General features: G+C 51.1%; 1 protein-coding gene across 4 annotated transcripts in view; it reads right to left on the bottom strand.

Moving 5' to 3' along the window:
- ptk2ba (protein tyrosine kinase 2 beta, a) overlaps nt 1–17,504 on the bottom strand; it is a 213,153-nt gene that overhangs the window by 82,811 nt on the left and 112,838 nt on the right. For all 4 annotated transcript variants that reach the window (XM_038817485.1, XM_038817493.1, XM_038817499.1 and 1 more), the window contains exons 6-9: nt 15,967–16,029; nt 14,154–14,208; nt 3,394–3,534; nt 899–970 (exon numbers count right to left, since the gene is read on the bottom strand). In XM_038817485.1, the coding sequence (XP_038673413.1) occupies nt 899–970; nt 3,394–3,534; nt 14,154–14,208; nt 15,967–16,029 (331 nt within the window). The remainder of the gene's footprint in view (nt 1–898; nt 971–3,393; nt 3,535–14,153; nt 14,209–15,966; nt 16,030–17,504) is intronic.

Here is a 17,504-nt window from a genome sequence, read left to right as displayed (position 1 = left end):
TTCTTTGACCATGACCATTTTGTTTCACAATGTAGGGCCCAGCTGATGCTCATTTCAACCTCACAGTTTCTAATTGTTAGTTAATAACAGATGCTCCAGGACCTTGTGAATGATTAAAAGCTTTAATATAATATAAAAATAATCTTTATTGTCTTAAGTAGGCTTACATTAACACTGCAGTGAAGTTACTGTGTAAAGCCCCTAGTCACCACACTCCGGTGCCTGTTCGGGTACACAGAGGGAGAATTCAGACTGTCCAAATTACCCAACAGCACGTCTTTTGGGGCTTGTGGGAGTAAACCGGAGCACCCGGAGGAAACCCACGCAGACACGGGGAGAACGTGCAGACTCCACACAGACGGTGACCCAAACGGGGAATCGAATCTGGGACCCTGGTGCTGAGAAGCAACAGTGCTAACCACTGTGCTACCGAGCCGCCCATTATGATCACAATAGTATTAGTGTGTGAAGAAATATCAATCCAAAATCCTGATGTGTGGCTCAGACTTTAAGGGTTTCATGAGGAGTGATGAACTCGGTTTATGCTTCATCTTCCCTGGTCAGTGCACCAATCAGAATACACCGGCCCTGATGTGGCATCCATAGAATCATAGATTCCTTACTGTGCGGAAGGAGGCCATTCTACCCATTGAGTCTATACTGACCCTCTGAAAGAGCCCCCTACCGCCGCCCACTCCCCCCCTCCCTACCTCTGTAACCCCGTAACCCCACCTAACCATCATATCTTTGGACACAAAGGGGCAATTTAGCATGGGCGTTCCACATGACCTGAACAAAGTTACGTTCTTTTGAAGCAGGGTTCCATTCTTGGATCTTCCTGTCCCGTTACAACACCAACTGAGATTGTCATAGTAACGATTCAGTCTGATGTACTTACTCCGTCTTTATTCATCACCTGGCCAATTCCATGGCTTCCGATGACCAGTTCGACAGTGATTGTCCACCCTTGCTAAAAGACAAAGGGCAGGATCGTCACAGAGAGGCTCCGGAGAGCAGCACAGGATTTATTACAACTTTACAACAATGTAAACATTTCACAAGAAGGTTTGGAGCACGAGAAGACATCAGAATGGAGAGTGGTGTACAGAGAGACAATCTGTCAGCACACAATGTTCAAAAGGCAGTACAAGCTTTCCGAGCATATAGTACAGAGAGTGATAGGGTGAGAGAAGGAATGAAGGAGGGGTGGGGGTGGCGGGGGGAGAGAGAGAGAGAGAGAGAGAGAGAGAGTGAGGGAGAGGCATAAAAGGGATAGGAAGAAAAAGACGAGAGGGAAAGGGAGAACTAAATGGAGAGTGAAAGACAGAAAGTCTTGAGTAATGGCTGAAGCTGGGTCTAAGTTTCTGGTGATTTGCCAATATCACAATGCTGCTGAATTATCGATTTACCACATTTATTGACAAGTCGGACATGAATATCTGTCCACAGACTTGGCTGAAGGAAGCCATGGTAAAGGAAGCCAGAAGTGGAAGAGGGTGAATTGGCCTTGAGGGAGGGGGAGAGGGAGGGGAGTTAATTGTGATGGCAAACAGCTCTCACTGTAGTAACATCACTGGACCAGTAATCCAGGGGCCCAGGCTAATGTTCCAGGGACCCAGGTTCAAATCTCACCGTGACAGCTGGTGGAATATAAATTCAAATGAATAACAAAATAAACCGGGAATTGAAGTCTCGTCTCAGTGATGGAGACCGTGAAACGGTCAGGTTCACTAATGTCCTTGAGGGAAGGAAATCTGCTGTCCTTACCCGGTCTGGCCCACATGTGACTCCAGACCCACAGCAATGTGGTTGACTCTTAATTGCCCCACAAGGGATGGGGTTAATGTAAATACACAACGACTAAGTAAACACTAGGGGAGCACCAGAGACGTCACCAAGAGCTATCACCAAGAAAGCACAACAGCGCCTATACTTCCTCAGGAAACTAAGGAAATTCGGCATGTCCACATTAACCCTTACCAACTTTTACAGATGCACTATAGAAAGCATCCTATCGGGCTGCATCACAGCCTGGTATGGCAACTGCTCGGCCCAGGACCGCAAGGAACTTCAGAGATTCGTGAATACCCCCCAGTCCATCACACGAACCTGCCTCCCATCCATTGATTCCATCTACACCTCCCGCTGCCGGGGGAAAGCTGGCAGCATAATCAAGGATCCCTCCCACCCGGCTTACTCACTTTTCCAACTTCTTCCATCGGGCAGGAGATACAGAAGTCTGAGAACACGCACGAACAGACTCAAAAACAGCTTCTTCCCCACTGTCACCAGACTCCTAAATGACCCTCTTATTGACTGACCTCATTAACACTACACCCTGTCTGCTTCATCCGATGCCAATACTTATGTAGTTACATTGTATATCTTGTGTTGCCCTATTATGTATTCTCATGTATTTTCTTGTATTTTCTTGAATTTTGTTTAATTCCCTTTTCTAATGATCTGTTGAGCTGCTTGCAGAAAAATACTTTTCACTGTACCTCGGTACACGTGACAATAAACAAATCAAATCCAATCCAATCATGACATGCAGCCATACAGCTAATGAACACATAGAATAGGACACGACCAATGGGCAGTCAAGACACCCAGAGGTGACACTACCACAAGGGGCATTACACAACCCATATATAAGGACAGGGCACACATGCTCTGTCTCTTTCCACAGGCGACACTTAGAGAGTAGGACAGGGGCAGATCACTGGTACCATGTTGTGTTATGTACTCTGGGATAACACAGGCTGCAACTCCATACAGCTTTGACCAAAAGATACTCCAGACTTTGAAGTAAGTTCAATGTGATTTATTGAACAACAGGCACAGTTCTCTACGAATTCGACTCTCCTGATAATCTTGCCACAGTAACTCAGTCTAACTAACCAGTCTGCTCTAAGCCACGTGGTGGGTGTGATGCTTCCGATCTGCCCCTGTCCTACTCTCTAAGTGTCGCCTGTGGAAAGAGACAGAGCATGTGTGCCCTGTCCTTATATATGGGTTGTGTAATGCCCCCTTGTGGTAGTGTCACCTCTGGGTGTCTTGACTGCCAATTGGTCGGGTCCTATTCTATGTGTTCATTAGCTGTATGTCTGCATGTCATGATGTCTCTGGTGTTCCGACTCGTGTTTACTTAGTCGTTGTGTATTTACATTAACCCCTTGTGTATTTACAGTGATACAGGAATGAGTGGCACTATCACCTTTGGTACAATGTCCAGCCTGAGTAAGACCCATGAGCAGAGAGCAGAGCGAGACCGGGGGGAAACAGGCGGTCATATTTTAAATTAAGCGCTAAATGCTCCCATTTCCACAAGGTGGCAATACAAAGGGAGCTTTCGAAGGAAAGTGATTAAACATCAGCCAAATGTTGACTTACGCCCAGTTCACATTTGTAATGCTCTTGCTGAAAGTCGCTGACGGTGCGAAGGATTTCGAAAAACTTGCAGATGCACTCATCCTCCTTCATGTGGCCAAACTGCAGGAAGGTCTGCTGGATGAGTTTCCGTAAATGCTTGGCCTGGGAAGAGGAGGGGACAGAAAAGTGAGATATCTCTGATTTCAACAATCAGTCAATCAAGCTGCCAGCTCACAGTATGCCAGCCAGATATTAAAACCCAAAATCCCTGACTGGGGTAATTCAGAACACTGAAAATAATAATTTTGTATGTAGCATTTAGCACTGGGCTAAATCGCTGGCTTTGAAAGCAGACCAAGGCAGGCCAGCAGCACCGTTCGATTCTCGTAACAGCCTCCCCAAACAGGCGCCGGAATGTGGTGACTAGGGGCTTTTCACAGTACCTTCATTTGAAGCCTACTTGTGACAATAAGTGTTTCTTAATCTCTCTGTGTCAGTCTGGGCTCGATGTGACACTCTCACCGTTGTACTGAGGGAGTGCAGCACTGCCAAGATTTTGTCTTTTATAGATCATAGAATTTACAGTGCAGAAGGAGGCCATTCGGCCCATCAAATCAGCACCGGCCCTTAGAAAGAGCTCCCTACTTAACCCCACACTTCCACCCTTTCCCGTAACCCTGTAACCTCACCTAACCTTTCTGGACACTAAGAGCAATTTATCATGGCCAATCTCCCTAACCTGCACATCTTTGGACTGTGGGAGGAAACCGGAGCACCCGGAGGAAACCCACACACACCCGGGGAGGACGTGCAGACTCCACACAGACAGTGACCCAGCGGGGAATCGAACCTCGGACCCTGGAGCTGTGAAGACACAGTGCCAACCACTGTTCTACCATGTGCTCTATAGACGAGGAGCACATTCTGACAGGAATAAAACAGTGCGTTCTGGATGAGATTAGAGGGGTCATTCCCGACGCTATCGAACGGCACTCCGCTTTTCTTTCAGGTTTCAGTGGGGACTGCCCCGTCGAGGTTGCAGACCCATTTCAATATCATCCTAAATGACTTAATCTCTCCTGTTTTTACATTAATTCACAGGATATCGGCGTTGCTGGTTAGGCCCCCATTTATTGCCCATCAGAAGGTGGGGGTGAGCTGCCTTATTGAACCGCTGCAGTACCTGAGGTGTAGGTACACCCACTGTGCTGCTAGGGAGGGAGTTCCAGGATGTTGCCCCAGCGACAGTGAAGGAACGGCCGATATATTTCCCAGTCAGGGTGGGGAGTGACTTGGAGGGGAACCTCCGGGTAGTGGGGTTCCCAGGTATCTGCTGCTCTTGTCCTTCTAGATGGTAGTGGTCGTGGGTTTGGAAGGTGCTGTCTCCATCTGACAGCCCCGCCACCCCAGGAATCAGCCTGGTAAACCTTTGCTGCTCTCCCTCCATAGCAACAACATCCTTCCTCAGATACAGACACTAAAACTGCAGCTGTGGTCTCACCAATGCCCTATACAATTGCAGTAAAACATCCCTAATCCTACACTCAAATCCTCTCCCGGTGAAGTCAACATAGCATTTGCCTCCTTTACTACCTGCTGTACCTGAGCTGGTGTAACACAGTGGACGCTGGTCTAGCACAGTGGGCTAAACAGCTGGCTTTTAAAGCAGACCAAGGCAGGCCAGCAGCACGGTTCGATTCCCGTACCAGCCTCCCCGGACAGGTGGCGGAATGTAGCGACTAGGGGCTTTTCACAGTAACTTCATTGAAGCCTACTCGTGACAATAAGTGATTTTCATTTTCATATTTCACTTTCAATAACTGATGCACGAGGACACCAAGGTCTCGCTGAGTATCCGCCTCTCTCAATTTACACCCATTCAAATTATAATCTGCCTTCCTATTTTTGCTACTGAAGTGGACAACCTCACATTTATCAACATTATACTGCATCTGCCGTACATGTGCCCACTCACTCAGCCTGTCCAAATCCTGCTGAAGCATCTCTGCATCCTCCTCACAGCTCACCCTCCCACCCAACTTTGTATCATCTGCAAATTTATAGATAATACTTTTACTTCCCTCGTCCAAATCATTAAATAATGTGAACAGTTGGGGTCCCAGCACAGATCCCTGCGGTACCCCACTAGTCACTGCCTGCCAATCGGAAAAAAAAACATTTATTCCAACATTTTGCTTTCTGTCTGCAAACCAGCTTTGTATCCATCGCAAGATACTACCCATAATCCCATGCTCTTCAACTTTACATATTAATCTGCTGTGGGAGTCCTTGTCGAAAGTCTTCTGAAAGTCTAAATAAACCACATCCACTGGTTCTCCCTGGGCAACTCATCCTAGTTACATCTTCAAAGAATTCCAGTAGATTTGTCAAGCATGATTTTCCATGCTGACTTTGTCTGATTACACCTCTGCTTTCCGAATGCTGAGCTATGAAATCCTTGATAATTGACTCCAGCAACTTCCCTACTACCGACGTTAGGCTCACGGACCTGCAGTTCCTTGTTTTTTCTCTCGCTCCCTTCTTGAATAGCGGGGTTACATTCACTGCCCGCCAATCTGTAGGAAACATTTCCGAGACCAAAGAATGTTGGAAATGGCCACCGATGGTTCTACTATTTCTCGCGTCACTTCCTGAAGCATTCTGGGATGTAGATTATCCAGCCCTGGAGATTTGTCTGCCTTCAAACCCATTAATTTCCCCCAAAACCATGGTCGGGATTCTCCCGTACCCGGTGGGCCGAGGGGGGGGGGTCCCAGCGGGACGGAGTGGCGTTAACCACTCCAGCATCGGCCCATCCCAAGGGGGCTGAATCCTCCGCACCTTCAGGGGCTAGGCCAGCGCCGGAGTGGTTTGCGCCCCGCCGGCCGGCGTGGAAGGCCTTTCGGGCTGCGCCAGCCGGGGCTGAATGGACTCCGCCGGTCGGCGAGGGTCCGCGCATGCGCGGGTGGGTCAGCAGCTGCTGTCGTCATCCCCATGCATGAACAGGGCGGGGGTCACCTACTCGTCGGCCATCGCGGAGGCTGACACGGCCGACGCGTAGGGAAAGAGTGTCCCCACGTCACGGGCCCGCCCGCGGATCGATGGGCCCCGATCGCGGGCCAGGCCACCGTGGAGGCAATCCCCTGGGGCCAGATCGGCCCGCCCCTCCCCCCCCCCCCCAGGACCCCGGAGCCCCCCCGCGCCGCCAGGTTCTGCCGGTAAGGCCGGAGAATTCGGGCAGCCCCGGGGCCCATTGAGTCGCGGCGGTCCCCGCCATTCTCCGAGGCAGGCGGCCCGCCGTAAAAAAACGGCGGCAGCGATTCGTATCGGGAGTCGAGCGTGGGGGGGGGGGGGGGGAGAATAGCGGGAGGGCGTCGGAACAGCGTGGCCGTAAAATTTTACGAGCCACGCTATTCTCCGCACCGTCGGGAGTGCGGAGAATCCCGCCCACTATCTTTAGTAATACTAATTTCCTTCAGCTCCTCACTAAAGCTTGTGTTTCTCAGAGTTTCTGGGACATTATTCCTGTCTCCCTTTGTGAAGACAGAAGCAAAACACCAATTTAGTTCCTCAGCCATTTCTTGGTTTCGTGTTATGAATTCCCCCGTTTCTGACTGTAAGGGGCCGACATTAGAGTTTATCAATCTTTTTCTCTTTACATATCGACAGAAACTTTTACAGTCAGGTTTTATTTATTTATTTTTAAAGAAATTTAGAGTGCCTAATTCAATTTTTTCCAATTAAGGGGCAATTTAGCGTAGCCAATCCACCTAGCCTGCACATCTTTGGGTTGTGGGGGTGAAACCCACGCAGACACGGGGAGAATGTGCAAACTCCATACGGACAGTGACCCAGAGCCGGGATCGAACCTGGGACCTCGGTGCCGTGAGGCAGCAGTGCTAACCTATTGCTGCCCTTACAGTCAGTTTTTATGTTCACCGCTAGTTTACTTTCAAATTGTATTTTCCCCTTATTAATCAATCCCTTTGTCTACCTTTGCTGAATTTTAAACTGTTCCCAATCTTTAGGTCTCTTACTTTTTCTTGCAAATTTGGATGCCTCTGAACCTAATATCTCTTATTTCCTGTGGAAGCCATGAGTTGGCCGCAGTTCCCTTTCTACACTTGTGCCCCTTAGGAATTAAAATTTTTTGGAGTTCACCGACTTGTTTCTTGAATGCCTGCCATTGCCTGCCCACTGTCCTTCCTATCAGTAATGTTTCCCAGTCCATCATGGCCAGCTCATGCCACATACCATCATCGTTACCTTTATTGAGATTCAGGAACCTAGTCCCAGGATCAATGATTTCACGATTCACCTTGATAAATAATTTGACCATATTATGGTCACTCATCCCCAAGGGTTCACTCACAACTAGATTGCCGACTAATCCTTCCACATTGCACAACACCCAGTCCAAGATGGCCTGTTCCCTTGTTGCTTCCTTAACTTACTGATCCAGAAAACCATCCCGTATACACTCCAGAAATTCCTCCTCTATTGGACTGTGACCCCCCTCACCCCCACTGGAGTACAGCAGCAGAGTACAGCAGTGGGGTACAGCAGCAGAGTACAGCAGCAGAGTACACCAGCAGAGTACAGAGTACACCAGCAGAGTACAGCAGCAGAGTACAGCAGTGGGGTACAGCAGCAGAGTACAGCAGCAGAGTACAGCAGCAGAGTACAGAGTACAGCAGCAGAGTACAGCAGCAGAGTACAGCAGCGGGGTACAGCAGCGGGGTACAGCAGCAGAGTACAGCAGCGGGGTACACCAGCGGAGTACAGCAGCAGAGTACAGCAGCAGAGTACAGCAGCGGGGTACAGCAGCAGAGTACAGCAGCAGAGTACAGCAGCGGGGTACAGCAGCGGGGTACAGCAGCAGAGTACACCAGCGGAGTACACCAGCAGAGTACAGCAGCGGAGTACAGCAGCAGAGTACAGCAGCAGAGTACAGCAGCAGAGTACAGCAGCAGAGTACAGCAACGGGGTACAGCAGCGGGGTACAGCAGCAGAGTACAGCAACGGGGTACAGCAGCAGGGTACAGCAGCAGAGTACAGCAGCGGGGTACAGCAGCAGAGTACAGCAGCGGGGTACAGCAGCGGGGTACAGCAGCAGAGTACAGCAGCAGAGTACAGCAGCAGAGTACAGCAGCAGAGTACAGCAGCGGGGTACACCAGCGGGGTACAGCAGCAGGGTACAGCAGCAGAGTACAGCAGCGGGGTACACCAGCGGGGTACAGCAGCAGAGTACAGCAGCGGGGTACAGCAGCGGGGTACAGCAGCAGAGTACAGCAGGAGGGTACAGCAGCAGAGTACAGCAGCAGAGTACAGCAGCGGGGTACAGCAGCGGGGTACAGCAGCGGGGTACAGCAGCAGAGTACAGCAGCGGGGTACAGCAGCAGAGTACAGCAGCGGGGTACAGCAGCGGGGTACAGCAGCAGAGTACAGCAGCAGAGTACAGGAGCGGGGTAGAGCAGCAGAGTACAGCAGCGGAGTACAGCAGCAGAGTACAGCAGCAGAGTACAGCAGCGGGGTACAGCAGCGGAGTACAGCAGCGGAGTACAGCAGCAGAGTACAGCAGCAGAGTACAGCAGCAGAGTACAGCAGCAGAGTACAGCAGCAGAGTACAGCAGCGGGGTACAGCAGCAGAGTACAGCAGTGGGGTACAGCAGCGGGGTACAGCAGCAGAGTACAGCAGGAGAGTACAGCAGCGGGGTACAGCAGCAGAGTACAGCAGCGGGGTACAGCAGCAGAGTACAGCAGCGGGGTACAGCAGCAGAGTACAGCAGCGGGGTACAGCAGCAGAGTACAGCAGGAGAGTACAGCAGCAGAGTACAGCAGCAGAGTACAGCAGCAGAGTACAGCAGCGGAGTACAGCAGCGGAGTACAGCAGCGGGGTACAGCAGCGGGGTACAGCAGCAGAGTACAGCAGCGGGGTACAGCAGAAGAGTACAGCAGCAGAGTACAGCAGCAGAGTACAGCAGCGGGGTACAGCAGAAGAGTACAGCAGCAGAGTACAGCAGCGGGGTACAGCAGCGGGGTACAGCAGCAGAGTACAGCAGCGGGGTACAGCAGCAGAGTACAGCAGCGGGGTACAGCAGCAGAGTACAGCAGCAGAGTACAGCAGCGGGGTACAGCAGCAGAGTACAGCAGCAGAGTACAGCAGCGGGGTACAGCAGCAGAGTACAGCAGCAGAGTACAGCAGCGGGGTACAGCAGCAGAGTACAGCAGCAGAGTACAGCAGCAGAGTACAGCAGCGGGGTACAGCAGCAGAGTACAGCAGCGGGGTACAGCAGCAGAGTACAGCAGCGGGGTACAGCAGCAGAGTACAGCAGCAGAGTACAGCAGCGGGGTACAGCAGCAGAGTACAGCAGCAGAGTACAGCAGCAGAGTACAGCAGCAGAGTACAGCAGCGGGGTACAGCAGCAGGGTACAGCAGCAGAGTACAGCAGCGGGGTACAGCAGCGGGGTACAGCAGCGGGGTACAGCAGCAGGGTACAGCAGCGGAGTACAGCAGCAGAGTACAGCAGCAGAGTACAGCAGCAGAGTACAGCAGCGGGGTACAGCAGCAGAGTACAGCAGCAGAGTACAGCAGGAGAGTACAGCAGCAGGGTACAGCAGCGGGGTACAGCAGCGGGGTACAGCAGCAGGGTACAGCAGCAGAGTACAGCAGCAGAGTACAGCAGCAGAGTACAGCAGCGGGGTACAGCAGCAGAGTACAGCAGCGGGGTACAGCAGCAGAGTACAGCAGCAGAGTACAGCAGCGGGGTACAGCAGCGGGGTACAGCAGCGGGGTACAGCAGCAGAGTACAGCAGCGGGGTACAGCAGCGGGGTACAGCAGCAGAGTACAGCAGCAGAGTACAGCAGCGGGGTACAGCAGCAGAGTACAGCAGCAGAGTACAGCAGCGGGGTACAGCAGCAGAGTACAGCAGCAGAGTACAGCAGCAGAGTACAGCAGCGGGGTACAGCAGCAGAGTACAGCAGCAGAGTACAGCAGGAGAGTACAGCAGCAGGGTACAGCAGCGGGGTACAGCAGCGGGGTACAGCAGCAGAGTACAGCAGCGGGGTACAGCAGCGGGGTACAGCAGCAGAGTACAGCAGCAGAGTACAGCAGCGGGGTACAGCAGCAGAGTACAGCAGCAGAGTACAGCAGCGGGGTACAGCAGCAGAGTACAGCAGCAGAGTACAGCAGCAGAGTACAGCAGCGGGGTACAGCAGCAGAGTACAGCAGCAGAGTACAGCAGCGGGGTACAGCAGCGGGGTACAGCAGCAGAGTACAGCAGCAGAGTACAGCAGCGGAGTACAGCAGCAGAGTACAGCAGCAGAGTACAGCAGCGGGGTACAGCAGCAGAGTACAGCAGCAGAGTACAGCAGCAGAGTACAGCAGCAGAGTACAGCAGCGGGGTACAGCAGCAGAGTACAGCAGCAGAGTACAGCAGCGGGGTACAGCAGCAGAGTACAGCAGCAGAGTACAGCAGCAGAGTACAGCAGCGGGGTACAGCAGCAGAGTACAGCAGCGGGGTACAGCAGCAGAGTACAGCAGCGGGGTACAGGAGCAGAGTACAGCAGCAGAGTACAGCAGCGGGGTACAGCAGCAGAGTACAGCAGCGTGGTACAGCAGCAGAGTACAGCAGCAGAGTACAGCAGCGGGGTACAGCAGCAGAGTACAGCAGCGGGGTACAGCAGCAGAGTACAGCAGCAGAGTACAGCAGCGGGGTACAGCAGCAGAGTACAGCAGCAGAGTACAGCAGCGGGGTACAGCAGCAGAGTACAGCAGCAGAGTACAGCAGCGGGGTACAGCAGCGGGGTACAGCAGCAGAGTACAGCAGCGGGGTACAGCAGCAGGGTACAGCAGCGGAGTACAGCAGCAGAGTACAGCAGCGGGGTACAGCAGCGGGGTACAGCAGCAGGGTACAGCAGCAGAGTACAGCAGCAGAGTACAGCAGCAGAGTACAGCAGCGGGGTACAGCAGCAGAGTACAGCAGCAGAGTACAGCAGCAGAGTACAGCAGCAGAGTACAGCAGCGGGGTACAGCAGCGGGGTACAGCAGCGGGGTACAGCAGCAGAGTACAGCAGCAGAGTACAGCAGCGGGGTACAGCAGCAGAGTACAGCAGCGGAGTACAGCAGCGGGGTACAGCAGCAGAGTACAGCAGCGGGGTACAGCAGCGGGGTACAGCAGCAGAGTACAGCAGCGGGGTACAGCAGCGGAGTACAGCAGCGGGGTACAGCAGCAGAGTACAGCAGCGGGGTACAGCAGCAGAGTACAGCAGCAGAGTACAGCAGCAGAGTACAGCAGCAGAGTACAGCAGCGGGGTACAGCAGCGGGGTACAGCAGCGGGGTACAGCAGCAGAGTACAGCAGCAGAGTACAGCAGCGGGGTACAGCAGCAGAGTACAGCAGCAGAGTACAGCAGCAGAGTACAGCAGCAGAGTACAGCAGCGGGGTACAGCAGCGGGGTACAGCAGCAGAGTACAGCAGCGGGGTACAGCAGCGGGGTACAGCAGCGGGGTACAGCAGCAGGGCACAGCAGCGGAGTACAGCAGCAGAGTACAGCAGCGGGGTACAGCAGCGGGGTACAGCAGCGGGGTACAGCAGCAGGGTACAGCAGCAGAGTACAGCAGCAGAGTACAGCAGCGGGGTACAGCAGCGGGGTACAGCAGCAGAGTACAGCAGCAGAGTACAGCAGCAGAGTACAGCAGCAGAGTACAGCAGCGGGGTACAGCAGCGGGGTACAGCAGCGGGGTACAGCAGCAGAGTACAGCAGCGGGGTACAGCAGCGGGATACAGCAGCAGAGTACAGCAGCAGAGTACAGCAGCGGGGTACAGCAGCAGAGTACAGCAGCGGGGTACAGCAGCAGAGTACAGCAGCAGGGTACAGCAGCAGAGTACAGCAGCAGAGTACAGCAGCAGAGTACACTAGCGGAGTACAGCAGTGAACGTGCACGTTTACTTCAGAAATATTGTTAGTGAAGAGGAATCTGAGACATCACATTGTGTGGGTTGAACTTTCCCGTATTCTCGGTAATAAATATTCATTACTATTTTTATGTGTGAGATCCTCGGCTATACGAATGGCCCTTAATAAGAAAAACATTTCCCATCTCTGAACTATGATAAAGTTTCCCATGGCAGGTTGATGGAAAAACTGAAGTCGTATGGGGTTCAGGGTGTACTAGCTAGATGGATAAAGAACTGGCTGGGCAACAGGAGACAGAGAGTAGTGGTGGAAGGGAGTGTCTCAAAATGGAGAAGGGTGACTAGTGGTGTTCCACAGGGATCTGTGCTCGGACCACTGTTGTTTGCGATATACATAAATGATCTGGAGGAAAGTACAGGTGGTCTGATTAGCAAGTTTTCAGATGATACTAAGATTGGTGGAGTTGCAGATAGCGAGGTGGACTGTCAGAGAATACAGCAAAATATAGATAGATTGGAGAGTTGGGCAGAAAATGGCAGATGGAGTTCAATCCAGGCAAATGTGAGGTGATGCATTTTGGAAGATCTAATTCAAGAGCGGACTATATGGTCAATGGAAGGGTCTTGGGGAAAATTGATGTACAGAGAGATCTGGGAGTTCAGGTCCATTGTACCCTGAAGGTGGCAACGCAGGTTGATAGAGTGGTCAAGAAGGCATACAGCATGCTTGCCTTCATCGGACGGGGTATTGAGTACAAGAGTCGGCAGGTCATGTTACAGTTGTATCGGACTTTGGTTCGGCCACATTTGGAATACTGCGTGCAGTTCTGGTCGCCACATCACCAGAAGGATGTGGATGTTTTAGAGAGGGTGCAGAGGAGGTTCACCAGGATGTTGCCTGGTATGGAGGGTGCTAGCTATGAAGAAAGGTTGAGTAGATTAGGATTGTTTTCGTTGGAAAGACGGAAGTTGAGGGGAGACCTGATTGAGGTCTACAAAATTATGAGAGGTATGGACAGGGTGGATAGCAACAAGCTTTTTCCAAGAGTGGGGGTGTCAATTACAAGGGGTCACGATTTCAAGGTGAGAGGGAGAAAGTTTAAGGGAGATGTGCGTGGAAAGTTTTTTACGCAGAGGGTGGTGGGTGCCTGGAACGCTTTACCAGCGGAGGTGGTAGAGGCGGGCACGATAGCATCATTTAAGATGCATCTAGACAGGTATATGAACGGGCGGGGAACAGAGAGAAGTAGACCTTGGAAAATAGGAGACAGGTTTAGATAAAGGATCTGGATCAGCGTAGGCTGGGAGGGCCGAAGGGCTTGTTCCTGTGCTGTAATTTTCTTTGTTCTCTTTGTTCTTTGTTCTAGACTCTCACTTTTGTTAATAATAAGTTTATTTTCTGAATGCAGCATTAAATCTATCTGCTCCCCACCAACCATCCCCGTGTGCCAACAGTCTCTCTTTATAAATACTTAATTAAACAATGTGTAGATTAACAATACAATGAACATATCATTAACTCCATAAACCCTTAATGTATTTGGTTTACAAACATCTACCAGTCTTTGATTTAAAATGAACAATTCATCTGCTGTCAATTGTCATTTGTGGAGTAAAGTTCCAATCTTCAAACCCTGCTCAGTGTGTGCAAGTGTTTCCCAATCACAGCTCTGAAATCTGGCTCTATTTTAGATTCTCTCCCGACTCGAGACTTCCTCAAATCAGCAGGAGGATTTTCTCGCACTTTGCCCTTTCTGTTTCCCTTCATAATTTGATATTTTTAATCAAAACACCCTTTAACTATTAATCATAGCAGAGTGAGAAAATATTTAATCATTGGTAATAAACACTGAGAATTCTTACCTTCATACTATTCTGTAACTGTTTAGGAAAAAACAAATCGAGACCAACGTCCTTCCTTCAATGTAAAAGACAGATATCTCAGGGAATGTTCTGTTAAACTGTCATCTCCTCAGAGGCGTCACGTCAAAGGGCAAATGTAGGTTTACACAGGGGCATAACGGATCAAAGCAACAAATATCAAAGTATCTGGATGAAGGAACTTGACTGATTCCAGAACCCAGGGAAGTGTCAAAGACAACAGGATCAAAACTCCAACTCTGCTGGTATCCCAGTAACATCTGGACCAGGATCCGGATTCAGCTGGTATCCCAGTAACATCTGGACCAGGATCCGGATTCTGCTGGTATCCCAGTAACATCTGGACCAGGATCCGGATTCTGCTGGTATCCCAGTAACATCTGGACCAGGATCCGGATTCAGCTGGTATCCCAGTAACATCTGGACCAGGATCCGGATTCTGCTGGTATCCCAGTAACATCTGGACCAGGATCCGGATTCTGCTGGTATCCCAGTAACATCTGGACCAGGCTCCGGATTCTGCTGGCATCCCAGTAACATCTGGACCAGGATCCGGATTCTGCTGGTATCCCAGTAACATCTGGACCATGATCTGGACCAGGCTCCGGATTCTGCTGGCATCCCAGTAACATCTGGACCAGGATCCGGATTCTGCTGGTATCCCAGTAACATCTGGACCATGATCTGGACCAGGATCCAGATTCTGCTGGTATCTAGGAACATCTGGACCATGATCTGGACCAGGATCCAGATTCTGCTGATATCTAGGAACATCTGGACCATGATCTGGACCAGGATCCGGATTCTGCTGATATCCCAGTTACATCTGGACCATGATCTGGACCAGGATCCAGATTCTGCTGATATCCCAGTTACATCTGGAGCATGATCAGGACCAGGATCCGGATTCTGCTTGTATCGCAGTTACATCCAGACCAACCCCAGCTGCTATACCTGTTATGAAAATGTTGGAGCTACAATCTGCTGTATGTTCCTGATGGTGGGTGTGTCCAGGGGTCACAGTCTGAGGATACGGGGTAGACCATTTCGGACAGAGATGAGGAGCAAGTTCTTCATCCAGAGAATGGTGAGTCTGTGGAATTTGTTACCACAGGAAGTAGTGAGGTGAAAACATTTGTTTTCAAGAAAGAATTAGATATAGCATTCGGGGTGAAGGGGGTCAAAGGACATAGAATCCCAAAAAATCCCTCCAGTACAGAAGGAGGCTATTCGACCCACGCACCAATCGACAGTCTGGGCCCAATCTTATACCATATTCCTGCAAACCCATCTAACCATTTTGGACACTACGGGGTAATTTATCATGGCCAATCCACCTAGCCTGCGCATCTTAGAATGTGGGAGGAAACCGGAGCACCCGGAGGAAACCCACGCAGACACGGGGAGAACATGCAGACTCCGAACAGACAGTCACCCGAGACCAGAATTGAACCCGGGTCCCTGACCCTGTGAGGCAGCAGTGCTAACTGTCTGTGTGGAGTTTTCACGATCTCCCCGTGTCTTCATGGGTTTCCTCCGGGTGCTCCAGTTTCTTCCAACACCCAAAGATGTGCAGGTTAGGTAGATTGGACATGAACCTTAGTGTCCAAAAAGTTAGGTGGGGTAAAGGGAATAGAATAGGGGTGTGGGACTGGGTAAGGAGCTCTTTTGAAGGGTCAGTACAGGCTTGATGGGCCGAATGCACTGCTCTATGACTTACACAAAGCCAGGCAAGTTTGAGAAACCCATTTCATCACAACATTGAAACAGAAAACCCGACAGCAAAAATACTCACTCCAGCAATTCAAAATTGGACTTCTTCTCCAGGGCTTTTGGCTGCATATTCTTGTAAAACCTCCTGATCGGAAAGAGCAGACACAATAAATAAACAACAGCCCCATTCATCAGACCATCAACATTCACTAACTATAAACTCATATGATAAATTCACCCAGAATTTGTAAGTAATCAAACAGGGTGAGGGAGCTGGATTAGCATCAGTAGAGATACAGTCAGTAACACAGGGTGCTGGGGGGAGAGGGGTTACTGAGTGCAGTGTGAGGGAGCTGGATTAACATCAGTAGGGATACAGTCAGTAACACAGGGTGCTGGGGGAGAGGGGTTACTGAGTGACAGTGTGAGGGAGCTGGATTAGCATCAGTAGAGATACAGTCAGTAACACAGGGTGCTGGGGGAGAGGGGCTACTGAGTGACAGTGTGAGGGAGCTGGATTAACATCAGTAGAGATAGTCAGTAACACAGGGAGCTGGGAGAGAGGGGTTACTGAGTGACAGTGTGAGGGAGCTGGATTAACATCAGTAGAGATACAGTCAGTAACACAGGGTGCTGGGGGGAGAGGGGTTACTGAGTGACAGTGTGAGGGTGCTGGATTAACATCAGTAGGGATACAGTCACTAACACAGGGACCTGGGGGGAGAGGGGTTACTGAGTGACAGTGTGAGGGAGCTGGATTAACATCAGTAGGGATACAGTCAGTAACACAGGGTGCTGGGGGAGAGGGGTTACTGAGTGACAGTGTGAGGGAGCTGGATTAACATCAGTAGAGATACAGTCAGTAACACTGGGCGCTGGGGGAGAGGGGTTACTGAGTGACAGTGTGAGGGAGCTGGATTAACATCAGTAGGGATTCAGTCAGTAACACAGGGTGCTGGGGAGAGTGGTTACTAAGTGACAGTGTGAGGGAGCTGGAGTAACATCAGTAGAGATACAGTCAGTAACACAGGGTGCTAGGGGACAGGGGTTACTGAGTGACAGTGTGAGGGAGCTGGGGGAGAGGGGTTACTGAGTGACAGTGTGAGGGAGCTGGATTAACATCAGTAGAGATACAGTCAGTAACGCAGGGTGCTGGGGGGAGAGGGGTTACTGAGTGACAGTGTGAGGGAGCTGGATTAACATCAGTAGAGATACAGTCAGTAACACAGGGTGCTGGGGTAGAGGGGTTACTGAGTGACAGTGTGAGGGAGCTGGGGGAGAGGGGTTACTGAGTGACAGTGTGAGGGAGCTGGGGGAGAGGGGTTACTGAGTGACAGTGTGAGGGAGCTGGGGGAGAGGGGTTACTGAGTGACAGTGTGAGGGAGCTGGGGGAGAGGGGTTACTGATTGACAGTGTGAGGGAGCTGGGGAGAGGGGTTACTGAGTGACAGTGTGAGGGAGCTGGATTAACATCAGTAGAGATACAGTCAGTAACACAGGGTGCTGGGGGGAGAGGGTTTACTGAGTGACAGTGTGAGGGAGCAGGATTAACATCAGTAGAGATACAGTCAGTAACGCAGGGTGCTGGGGGAGAGGGGTTACTGAGTGACAGTGTGAGGGA

This window comes from Scyliorhinus canicula, chromosome 1 (genome assembly GCF_902713615.1).
Source record: "Scyliorhinus canicula chromosome 1, sScyCan1.1, whole genome shotgun sequence".
NCBI classification, from domain to species: domain Eukaryota; kingdom Metazoa; phylum Chordata; class Chondrichthyes; order Carcharhiniformes; family Scyliorhinidae; genus Scyliorhinus; species Scyliorhinus canicula.
Note: the sequence above shows the minus strand (reverse complement) of the source record. Positions and strands in the feature narration are given on the sequence as shown.